General features: G+C 31.6%; 1 protein-coding gene across 2 annotated transcripts in view; it reads right to left on the minus strand.

Annotated features, from left to right (window-relative positions):
- LOC107619234 overlaps window positions 12,307-13,817 on the minus strand; it is a 15,630-nt gene continuing 14,119 nt past the window's right edge. For both annotated transcript variants that reach the window (XR_001615576.2, XM_021123856.1), the window contains exon 3: window positions 12,307-12,722. Coding sequence is in view for 1 of the 2 variants with exons in the window: in XM_021123856.1 (XP_020979515.1) it covers window positions 12,548-12,722 (175 nt within the window). In the remaining variant the exon portion in view is untranslated. The remainder of the gene's footprint in view (window positions 12,723-13,817) is intronic.

Raw genomic sequence — 13,817 nt, forward strand, 5'->3', positions numbered from 1 at the left:
AAGATCGCCAGTGGCCCTTGCAGCGTCCACCCGCGCCCGAGATCTTTTCTTGGCATCCTGGATTTTCTGGTAGGAGGAGGCAGAAGCTTTCTCCACCGTTACTGAAAAGGGAGAAGACAACAAATAAATTAAGCACAAGTCGAAAGAAGTTACAACAAATCGGAACAATCAAAAAACAATTATATCTACCTATCTGGGCCCGAACAAAACTCGGAGACCCTTGGAGAAACTTCTTTGTATCCAAATAAGGGGCCCTTCTCCAAACTTCTCGGAGGAACCCCACGACAGCCTCCTCGACCTCATCCAAGTCATCCAAACCATACTTCTCCACAGGAGAAGCCTCCAACCAGTATAAAGAAAAGCGGAGAACAGAATTCTCATCCAGAAAAAATGGGTGGTGACCCTCTACAGCTTGAACAAAAAAAAATTTTTGAAATCATGAAAGGATTCGTCAAAAAGGTTGAAAACTCTCCGACCTTGAATAGCCCAGAAAGACACCCACTGTTGTTTATTGTTTTGTCCACTAAAGGGCTTGGTCATATGGAAAAGATAAAAGAAAATCCTCAAAGAGGTCGAAAAATCTAAAGCCTGGCTAATAAGTTGGTAAACCTTCAAAAAACCCCAAGAGTTGGGATGAAGTTGAGTAGGGGCGACACGGCAATGGTGTAGAACAGAAATCTCAAAAGAGGAAAAAGGTAGAAAAACTCCCAGTCGAGTAAAGAGACTCTCATACATAAAAAAGAAATGAGGGTCCTCGTCAGAAGCCCTTCCAAAACAAACCCGGTCTTCCGGATCTGGGACAACCAGTTCGTATTTTGACTCATCCTCATAAGAAGCACAAATCCTATGATGAGTGCGAAGATCGGTGATGTAGTCAGTATCTACAAAAGGTTCTTCCCCAAGAACCGTAACATCCACCCACAGAGCGAGGGGTTCTACAGAAGACATATTTTCCTTAATAAAGGGGACGGCGAAACCTACAATGGAAAAAGGAAAAGGATCAAAAATAGATTCTCTAAGGTCTCTAAGAGGCCTGGGACAAAATCCTCAAACAAAACAGAGTCGCTAAAACATGCAAACGAAAGCATTTCGTAAAAAGAGAGTAGAGAAAAGAACTAACCTTTGCTTGAAAAAGGATGGGGCAGTAGAGGCTCAGAAAAAGGAAGAATCCTCGCGAACGGAGTGTTTTCTTTTTTTAAACAAGGGAAGCAAATGCAAAGGTTTTCAGAAACGAAATAAAGAAAGAGAGGGAAAGTATTTATAATTACGTTAGGGGCATAATCGTAAAAATGGAGGCCGTTATTAAAGAGGTGCACCGTTACCAATGTAACTGATCCCCGCGTATGAATACGCAAATTCCTAACCGACGCGACGTTTGATTAGACACGACTGTTGGGAAACCTTGAAACACGTCAGTTCCGAAAAATCACGTCAGTTCCTCAGCAGGTCGGTTATAAGCCCAAGTCAAAATACTCGAGCCCAACTCTTGAAAGAGATTGTACTCGAGTAGGGGCACTGTTCATACCCTGGCCCAATGCTAAAGACCCAGATCCAAACGAGAGGCCCAATCCAAAGGATTGACCCTCCCTCTACGCCGACCTTCCCTCAAGAAGTCGGTTCTTACCACGACCTGCTCTAAGGAAGTCGGGAGTACGGATTAACTGGCAGATAACACCCATTCGAATAGGTAACTGCCCCTAGAATCTCTCAACCTACTTCCAGGAGCTATATCCCAACTTCCCTAAGATCAAGGGACGGTTATCCCCCTTAAAAGGTGGAACTACTCCAACGGTGGTTATTGGTTCACCACTATAAATACACTGACATCCCTCAGGTATTACTAAGTTCCAATACTCTCTAAACTTGCTTAGACCCTTGCTGACTTAAGCATCGGAGTGTCTTTGCAGGTACCACCTCCCATTCTCTCACACTTACAAGTCGGACGGAGGCTCCCAAACGCAAACCTGCTCGGAGGCTTCCATCCTCAGACGATTGGGCCAACCTAACAAGTTTAGCCCATTAATCTCCGGTTACCCATCGTAACATTAGTTTAGCTAAGGTTCAAATCATAGGAGAACCATTTAATCCAAAAAAAAAAAAAAGCCCCCTCAAAAGCACATGCTAACATGTGTGTCTAATTCGATCCATTCGATTCAATTGAGTTTGATCAATTCTATTGCTTAAATAGTTTATACATTGAATCGAATTAGTTTAAAGTTTGATTTACCAAGTTTGATAACAATTATCTGATGTCATTGTTGCCTAAGGAAATGTTATAGTTCTTCACATTAGAACGACGACTTGTTTAATTAATTTGAAAATACTGTCGAATTTGAGATGAATCATACGTCATGGCTAATTCTAAGATTAAGAAGTAAAAAGTGAGAGTATATTATCGCGTCTCTTAACTCAACTGATGGCCTGACTTTATAATCAAAGTGCTCCCTTTATTGGTAAATCATGGAAGACTCTTCTATAGAGGTTCTGAACACCCGATAAGGTCACTGAATAATAATTATCCTTCACATTAATTAATATTGTGATTAAAAAGAGAGACTTTCAATGCTACAAGAGATGCAACTATAGGAATTGAATTACAAGTTTCTCCCGTGTATGCTAACAAAATAAGGATTAGGAGTAGATCATCTTCAACAATTTTCATGACAATAAAATAATATTCGCATTTCATCTTTGTTTTGTGTCGCAAAACGGCAAAAGAATTAAACTTGACAAATTCTTAACCAACTGCAATTGCCTGGATTCCTCTACAATATTTAAGTCACTCGCTTTTTTTACCTATACATCAATTTTTTGTAAATTATATTTTACAATTCTACAAATGTGGTGAATGGTTGTATAAAGAGTTAAAGACACAAGGTGAATTTGTCTTGTGAAAGTTACTCCCTTTCTAGTTTTTTTAACTTTCTCTTGTTATGTATAAAAACTAAAAAATTAGGAAGATAATAATATCATTCTTATTTTTTATAAGGTCATTTCATATATTATTACACATGAATTTTTTATTCTATGTTTGCATAAATTTTTTTTACATATTAATTTTTTAATCATTACAAAGAAATTCTAATAGAAGCATTAAAGTGAGGCCAAATTGTTAATTAGAGTCATATTAACTGAGAATTTTTAATTTTTTAAAAATGAGAAAAAAATTAGTGCATGAACTAGATTGATGCATAACATTCAATTTCAGGGACTAAAATAAATTACTTAATGCAAAATGAGGAACTAATTTGGTGCATTTACAATAATGATATAACATATGACACGTAGACAAATACTGTTACGACATGTGACACAACCGTCCACGTCAGCATACTTCATGTCACTGGTCCACACATCATTATACCATTACACGTAGCCAAATTATAGAATGACATGTATCACTACTAGTCTACATCATCAAGCCATATTATCATGCTGTAAACAGAAAATGGGTCAGGACTAATATGGTGTACTTTTGTCAATATTAGAAATGTAATTGGTGCAATTAAAATCTCATAAAAGATTTTAGTGTATGACACCAATCACAGAGACTATTTTAGAATTTAATTCCAGATTTCATGATAAAATTTTAGGAGTATACAAATCTGAAATTTAAATTTGTAATTTTACAATAATAAAAGGTTTGTAAATACAAATCAAATTCTCAAATTTTTTATTTAAAAAAAAAACAAAAAGTATAAATACAACTACTAATTTGGTATCCTAAAGATTTAGTTGTTGACAAAAAATTCTTAAAAGATGTTATTAACAAAACATTTCCTAAATAATTTGAATAAGACAAAAAGAACCAATAAACATTATATTTTTTGTAAACAACAAAAAATTTTATATTTAGCAAATGATTTATTCGTTAGATCTAAATTTTTGTGACAAGATTTGAATAAATATTTAAAAAGTGTACAAAAAATTCGAAGCACAAATTTAATTTCTAGATTTTTTCATTTATTTTTTTAAAAAATGTGGTCATTTATAAAAAAAAATATTTTTAAAAAAAATCGTTTAGGTCCTACAAATTACTGTATAGGATAAGAAAAAGTAGATAATAGATATACCAAAATAATAAAATGAATTATGTCATGAAAAACATTTGTTGCATTATTAACTAAATCAAATTTGGAGAGTATATAAACAAAATAATTTCTAAAATATCATTTGTATTTAATTTGGTCTTCAAAAAATTAGATATTTTAGATTGACCCTTAGAAATATAACATCGAACCAGATTGATTCTTATCAATTAGTTGACGACACATGACATAAATTATTTTGTGATGTATCATTATTTAACGGATAAAATGATTAACTTTATTTATTATAGTATTTTTTTAAAGAATTAATTTGTAACGTATGATATTTCAAATACCAAATTGAGATACATAATCTTTTATTCACGTTTTAATCATTAATCCATATCTTGAGAGTGACAAATACTAGTCAATATAAATTTCACTTAATGTAAAAACCTTAATACAACAGTAAGACACGTGATTAATTTTACAATCCAAAAGCTTTTACAAAAGAATATACAAAATTTAAGTTTTTAATACATTTATAATGTATTTGTTAAAGAAAAAAGATTAAACTTTGATTAATAATAACTTAAAACACATTAGTTAAATTCTAGTTTTTTATTTGATTTCAATTTTTATTTTCCATCTTAATCCAGTGGTAGTAGCTAGGGCCCGTATATGAATTATGTTAAAAGGCACTGGTCCCTCCCTTATATTACATAAACTTTCATCATTACAGTGATACCCATGCCATATGTTTAAAATCTGACAACTACAAGAAAACACAATCATTCTCATCTTCTCCCCTCTACCTTTATCTTAATATCTAAGTTGCAGTTCTGTTCCCAAATAATTCTCTTAAAATAACCTGTAGAAAATTGGATATGTGTGTATATGATCATATGAATATTGTCCAATTCCAGTGCTTTCATTATTGATTTTGTTTTGACAATGACTGAGTTGGATCCAATTTGTTGTACATTATATGCACATCATTTTTCCACCTTATATTGTTATAGGTAGATGCATTCTTCCATGATGAGAATAAATATCACTTCTTGTTTGGAACACCAAGACAAAAACCTAAAACAGAAGCTAGGTACTAGTCCAGTGGCTATGTTATTGTTGTTTGTGATTATTGGTTAGTGTAATAATTAGAGTTTGATTTGCCTAATTAACTCAAGTTTATATGCAGTCCAACCATTTATGTGTTAACATATATGGCATTAATTAATGGCAAGGTGTTATATTGTTAGGCAATCTTCTTTACTAAGAGAAATATCAGGTGTGAATCACATATGAATTTTGCAGATATTTTCTTACCAGTTATGACAACTATCTCTTTAACACAAGACCATATTGCACATATATTGTCCTTCTAGTTACATAAAATTTAAAATGATTTGTCATAGAGAAAAATACTTAAAAGTTATTCAAAGATATGATCATATGATAGAGTACCTTCCTCTATCATAAATGCTATTTTAACTTTCAAACTTACCCAAATTTTGGATCAACATACCATAGGATATAGGAGACATTCAACTTGCTTGAGAAAAAAAAAAATTCCCAATGAAAATAAAATGATGATTTGAGACCAAAAAAAAAGTTGCTTTTTCTTTTTCCTTTTTAGTCCGGGAGTGAAAGTTTGCTCAGATTTTGCGCCCCTTTCTTCTCAATAGGAAGAACTGAATTTCATTATCAAAGGTCTAAGTACTTTAAGTAGTATGTTAATCACAACATGTATTCTAAAAGATAGGATTCAGATTAAACTTCTTGAAATAATATAAAAAATATCCAACAAATTTTTGTTGGGCCAATAATGCATACACTAAAACAATATTGTCTCTATGTTTTGGGCCGAACATAATACAGAGAGGGCTTAAAGGGGTGTGATGATCAAGTAGTATTTAGAATTTAAAATTGCATGTGTTATTTCAAAAAATCTCTAGGCTTATATTTAATGTTGGTTTTTTGAACATTAACTCAATACCAAATAAGATGAGAAAAGAAAATCGAGTTTCAAAAAACCAACAGTTGTACTAAGGATAAAAAGGATTTCTCAAGACATTTTATTTTCAATCCATTTTCAAAATATATAAAAAGAATTATATTCTAGAATCAACCATTTATTTTTTCAGATGATTCAATATTTTTCAGCAAAGCAAGTGAGAAAAAATGCCAAAATTTGCTTTAGATTTTACAGGTTTATGAAAAAATAAGTGGGCAAAAGGTTAATCTTGATAAGTCGTCCTTTTCAGCAAAAATATCCCAGTTTACATCCGTGACCAACTAGCTCAAATTCTTTTGGTACTACACATTGAAAATCAGAATAAATATCTAGGCCTCCCAACAGTGATTCAGAGATCCAAGAAGACTATTTTCAACTTCATTAACGATAGGGTGATTCAGAAATTGAGTCATTAGAAACGAGCTCTTTTATCTACTAGTGGCAGAGAAGTGTTAATTAAGGCTGTAACCACGGCGATTCCTATTTACACTCTAAGTTGTTTCAAACAACCAGAAACTCTCCTTGAAGAAATTCAAAGAGCCATCCTATAATTTTGGTGGGGCTAAAAGGAGTCTGAACGGAGAATGCACTGGATTGGTTGGAGAATTACTTGCAGACTAAAGAATCAAGAAGGACTCAACTTCAAAGACCTTAAAGCCTTTAATCTGACAATGTTAGCAAAACAAGTATGGCGTCTACTCACCAGGCCAAACTCTCTTATCAGTAAAGTTTACTAGAGTATGTATTATCAAAATTCTGGTTTCCTAAGAGCAGAAAGAGGTACAAATCCTCCTGGGATTGGCGTAATATAATGGAAGGAAGGAAAGTCTTAGAGAAAGGAATTTTCTGGAAAGTGGGCAAAGGTCTATCTATTCGAATTAGAGAGGATTCATGGGTCAGAGATTATGTAACCATCAATCCTAATCTCTCACAACATACAGAAGAAAGACCAGAGAGAGTCTCAGACCTAATCCTACCTAACAGGTCATGAAATCATCCACTAATTCAATCAATCTTCAGCCTAGAAATTGCTACAGCAATCCTCAACACACAGATACATGAAATCAAAGATAAAGTTACCTGGATGAAAGGAAAAAGAGATAGTTTCACTGTGAACTCCGCATACAGGATAAGCTTTCAATTTTTTCACCCACTTTTAGAATACCTACAAGAACAGTGCCAACATAAAGCATTATGGTCTAATTTGTAGAAAATAAATTGTCATCCAAAAATTAAGAATTGCCTTTGGAAGATTATGTATAAGGGACTACCTATTCTTCAGAAGATCCAATCCCGAATTCAATCAGTAAACCCAATCTGCCAGTGGTGCAATCAAGTTGAGGAATCAACCTTTCATTGCTTCTGGGAGTGCATAGAATCGAAGGATGTTTGGCAAGCAGTAAATTTTTTCACATCAGACCAGTAAGAAGAGACCTGAAAAGAGTGGATGAGAGTGGAAAATAAGCTGAGAAGAAATAAAGCAACTAAAGAAAGAAGAGAACTCGTAGCAAATATTACCTGGCAGATTTGGAAAGCTCGAAACATTTTCATCTTTGAAGATCATCAAATCCCCCATCTGAGGTCTTGGCAGCAGCTTGGAAGGCTATGGAAGAACGTTGAAGAATATGAAAGCCTCACTTTCTCTTTTCTTTTTCTTCCAATGATATGTATTAGAATTTTAAAAACTCTATTCATTTTTTACTCTTACCCAGTGACAGATCTAGAAAATTTTGGTAGTGGGGGCAAAATTTATATAACATGATAATAATTTTTATAATAAAAATAATATGTGTATATAAAAAATTAAATATTAAATTATCTATTAACCACTATATATCTGTGTATAAATACATATGTGTGTTTAACTTATTTTCAATGTGTATTTTATATTTTAATATATATTTTATACAAATAATTATTTTTTATGTACATATAGCATGATTATTGTTATGATTATATTTTGTTATTGTAAAATATGATTAGCCTTCAAAATATCTAATATACAAATTAAAACACTAAAATAGTAATTTAAATAATAATATATAATTTAAAATTCTATTCTTTTAGGTTTTATATTTTTAAAAAATTAAGTAATTTTTCTGTTAACACTGCCATCAAAATTTCTCTCTTTCTATATATATTACTAAACAATTATTTAAAAATTCACTTCCTAACACAATTAGAAGCCGATTCTTATTGATATTCATAGTTAAAAAAGTTCTTTCAATTAATATAGTTGCTACGCAAAAATTAAAGCTAATTTGAAAAGAAGATAAATAATATTCTTTTGAGTTGATTTTTAAAAAAGAACACTAATTTCGTTTAAATCTGACAATTGATCATTCTAACGAATATCTAATATAAAATTTTTAAATTGACGATTAAGTACCAAAAGTTGAGTAAAAAATTATTGTAAGGTCAAATTTAAGAATCTAATAGGAGCAAATAAATATTATTATCATATACTACTCAAAAAAATTTTAAATTGTAGTGGAGGCGCTTGCCCCATATCAATACACTTGGAACCATCCCTGCTCTTACCTATAGTCTATTTTAGACCATCCATTTTTATTAATAAAAATCATATCCTATCACTGAAAAAAATTATATTCTTGTTTTTAAAAGAAAAAAATTATATCTCTAAATCCTCAACCAAATAATTAGCTGTACATAATTAAAGTTTGCGTTGTTCTACTACTAAACTTAAAAGAACATTGCAATTTTTGTCTTTTTAATCAATGTTTTTATTGCCATCACAACGTGGGACTAGAAATTCCTCCAGTGTATTACCTATTAGGAGTAGTTGTTTTATTAAAAAAAAATAATTACTTTTATTAAAAAAAAGAGAAAAGAAATAATAAAACTAACTTTTATGATAAGAATGAGTGTGAAAAAAAATTGTAATTACGAGTTGATTCGTCCGTTGGCTATAAAACTATAAATTAGAATGCGATTAAAACTAAATACACACATACTATATTAGAAGTATAGAGAGTACATGTTTTACTCTCTTAACAAATTTATCCTATAAAATCAAATAACTACGTGCCAATCCAGATGGGTACAGGATCTCTCCGTAAATCTCTCTAAAGAAGAGCACTAAAGAGTAGTTATCACCCACTCAGTAATAGCTCCACAATATTAGACCAACTAAGTAACCGCCTGTAGCACAACAATTCTATAAATATATCCATTCCTGACATGAAGGAGGTACATTATTCATTTTGAATAACTCATATTTATCTTCTACTCTTACTAACTTGAGCGTTGGAGTCCATTTACAGGTGCCCAACGCCGCCGTCCTTACAAGAAGAAGATGTTCCTTCCTCTCACTCTCAAGGAAAGCAAGTTCAAGCACTAGCAGAACAAGCTATACCTCGGAGACCTCTTTTCACGCAGGAACATTTGGCGCCCACCGTGGGGCCAAAATTAAATAACCCCATGATAACTTTCTGTTATTATTTTTGCGGATCCATGTTGATGAATTGGTGGCAATGAACATCATTCTCCAAGTGGAGGCAACTGCTGGAGGAACAACTACCTAAGGCTGAAAATGACATAGAATAAGTGGAATCTCATGCACACTTTGAGGGAGGTGGTTAACCGGTGCTTAGAGAACTACCTGGGATGCCGATAGACCAAGGGAATGGGTACGTTGGTTACCCTGGGCAGAATAGTGGTAAAAGAAAATGGCCAATCTTCTGACTGATAGGACTACTGGGAGCAAAAACGAGAGAAATAAGAAATGGGCCGAATAAACTAATTTCTGCTCTACCGAAGTTCATAAAATTGGAATTATATTCGACTTTTTAACCAAATTTAACAATCTTTTACAATATTTTTGAATAATTTTTTACAAATTTATCATTTCTTCTATCCTTTTAGTAATAGTGAATCCTTTTTATATTCATTTTAAATTCACGTATTACTTGTGAACGAGTACTCGTTTTATTCCTTATTTTACATTGCTTTGCTAATCATAATATATGTTGTCGACTATAAAAAATTTTAAGCAACTTACCATAGTAATGACACTTTTTTATTGATTTTAGCAAAACAGCATAATACATAACTACTTATTCCTATTGACACGTTAATAAACTATATTTTTTCTTATTCTTTCTTAATTTTTTTCATGTATTATTGAAAACTTCTCTATTTGTTGTTTATATTACTATTATTAGCAATTACTGTTTGTTATTCAACTAATTACTCAATGTTTGTGTTGACTTATTAATGATTTTCAATTATTTGGAATGACGGAGCTTAATTTTAACTTTAGTCAATAAATTCAGAATATGTATTTAACAAAATTTCTTCTTAATGTATTGATGATTGGAACACGACATGTTTAATGTGTCTTCAATTTTTCACCTTCAACTTATGAGAATGGACCTCGATCATACGTGAGCAAATTTCACCTCCTTCTCAAACCGAGTTATAACTTATGAACCTTACCTATAAGTCGCGGTTGACATTTCTACTTCGATAAAATTATGTATATGTATAATCTAATTTGCTCATATAAATCTTTTATGTCAGCTTTCAATACATCATAACTACTTTATATATTCGAATTGCTTCGCATTATGTATGTATTTTATCATTTCATGTATCAAAATCAATCAATCAATTCATCGAAAAATAAAATTGGCTATTAATCAATCCAAAAAGAATGACTTTTACCAATAAAAAACAAACTCAATTAGCAATTATCTCAATTTATTTTTATATTTTACAATAATTTATGCATGTTTAGTTTCAATCCATTTTATTTATGTTACAAATCTTTGTTATTCACTCAATATTCAATAATCAATTGTTTTGGACAAGAAATTCGTCAATAAGTTGCTGTGGGTTGGAAAAATTCTCTCAAGACAATTGATCATTACATCCTCGAATCATACAACCGATTCAGTCAACGAATACATATTTTCGAACTTTTCAATTCGCGTCAATCAAATACTAAATGCAATGCATAAAAAATTGTTCTCAAGCAAAAAAGTATCCCCCATACAATTATATTGATTAAACAACTCTTACCATTCAATTATTTTTAAATAAATATCGACTAACTAGCTAAGTTTTGGGGCTTTATTACCAATTTTTTTTTATGTTTCTATTTTCAATTAAACAGGTTGAGTTTTTCACCTATAAATCGAAATTGTGATTATAGCAGCCATCAAACTCAACTTGCTAGATTGAAAATAGAAAAAAATAAAAAAGTGACAACCGATATTAATTTCATGTTAAGTAGTTAGTGACGAAGTTTATCATGCAGGCAACACGAACAAGTGAGCAACCGTTACATTGTGCCGACATGGCACGGAGAGAATTTTCGTACGTCAGTTGCGGGTCCCACTTCTATGACATTGCACACTCCCTTTAACTGAGAACGGAAGGAGAAGTGTGTGACCCTCTTCTACTCACTCGCCCGACGAGGCATTTTTAGTTTTATTTATTTATGATTTAAAATATCGGTTATTAAATGTTTCACCACAATCAAATTAGGAGGAGATACGTTCAGTATCATTGCAACGTGAATCACAGAAACTGATTCAATTAGCTTCCGTCTCTTCAGCCTCATTTCCTCTCCAAATGCCTAAAATATGATAAATAAAAAAATAGATTTAGAACCATCCAATTTATAAAGAAAAGAAACATCCTAATGCCTAACATAAACACCATCCACGTAGAGGTTTTGGTTTCACCTATATGTATTTGGCTAGTTTTTGGCTAAAACCATTTTAGTTCTTTAGCATTATTGTTAATTATATAATTATTTTTGTTGATATAATATTATGTAATAAAATGCATGTATTTTATATTGACTCTGCATCAAATTAAATTTATTATATTATATTATTATAAATATTTTTTACTAATTTTATTTTATTTTTTTACTAAAAATAAGAGATTCGAACCCGCAATCTCTTAATTGAGTATGGGGAGACTATGCCATTTGAGCTATTACTCATTGGCTTTAATATGTATTTTATATTTCATATAGAAATGACTAATTTAATAGTTAATTTTTAATATACCACTAACATAATTATAAAATTAAACTCATAAATCATTACATAGAAAAATCTATTCTATTTAATGTTCACAAACACTTTTTAATTATTCTAATTAATTACGGGTAATTTTATATGTAAAAAAATGTATAGGGGCATTTTGGGAATGTGGAAGTATTTTTATAAGGAGCGCACAGAGGCATAGACAGTTCCGTGTATCTAGGAAGTACGACAAAAAAAACACATAAACTCTCTCTTGCTCTCACTCTCTCACTCTCACTGACTGCTTATCTCTTTGCCTTTCTCCTTTCTCCAATGGCCACCAAAAACCACGCCGATGACCCCACCGACACCGAGAAGGCCGCCAACGGAGGAGACCCTCCGTACGAAAGATCCCCCATCGAGGAGGTGGCTCTTGTGTTGCCGGAGACCGACGACCCTTCTCTTCCGGCGACGACTTTCAAAGCCTGGTTTTTTGGATAACCTCATGCGTGCTCCTCATCTTCCTCAACACCTTCTTCACCTTCAGGACTCGGCCTCTCACCATCTCCGCCATCCTCATGCAAATTCTTGTTCTTCTCATAGGAAGGTTCATGGCTGCCACTCTCCCCACAGACCACTACAACTTTCTTGATTGACGCTTCTCCTTGAATCATTGCCCTTCAAAAAATAACATGCCCACGAGATATTTAGATCTGCCTAATATTAATCACCAAAAAAATTTTCAAATAATAAGACTTTTTATTTTGTGAAATAATGAAAAAAAAATTGTAAATTAATCATTCAATTATAATAGTTATAATTAAATTGTTAAAATAAAAATTTATTTTTTTATATTCATTTAAATAAAAAATCCTGATAAAAGATACACATAAGTAATTAAATGATATGAAATCATTAAAATAGAATGCAAAAATAGTTTTATTCGTCCAAATTACTAAATTATATTAGGTGTAATAGCTTTATTCTAAAATGCATATTTCTCTAGTTATTCACTAAAAAATTAAAAAAAATATGTTTTTACATTGGTATTAGTTTTTAGTTTTACTTTATGATTATGATATGGAAAAATATAGATAGACAATAAAAATACTAAACAATGTGAATAATGGATATATCGAATATTTATTTTACTAAGTGTACGGATAGTTATTCTAATATTAAAATTTAGGTGGATAATTTGACAATGTAGTGTATTTTAATTTAAATAGTAATTTTTTATGTTGTTAAAGAAAATTATTAGTTATCAAACATAACTTTATGATATTATGATTCTACTAATAATTTTTTTTTGTGAAAGTCATTCCAACCTAACAAAACCATTTAAAAATCTCACACTTGAAAACTCTTTATAATAATAATAGAAATGCATCTAATTTTTATTTTCAATTTTGAGGGCCTGAAATAACAGTTGTTTTTTTTTGCTAGAATCATTGTTTATAATGGTTGGTCTTTTTTTAAGTAACAATAATGATGTGGTCCTTATTTTCTGCTGTTTAGCCCCAAATTTCATTCTTCCAAAAACCCATCCCATGAAAAACAAATTTTAGCATAAATAATTTGGATAAATATAAATTGTACCCCAAACATGGGTACAGTAACCATTTCACTAGAAACGCAGACTCTCCTTTAACGGTGAACTCTTACATCACTTATTGACGGGTATTATTGGTTATTGGCACACATGGGGTGCTACTACAATTCCATTGTATCTTACTCCTAAACGTGAGTATTGATATTTCTTATGTTGCATCT

This window comes from Arachis ipaensis, chromosome B01 (genome assembly GCF_000816755.2).
Source record: "Arachis ipaensis cultivar K30076 chromosome B01, Araip1.1, whole genome shotgun sequence".
NCBI classification, from domain to species: domain Eukaryota; kingdom Viridiplantae; phylum Streptophyta; class Magnoliopsida; order Fabales; family Fabaceae; genus Arachis; species Arachis ipaensis.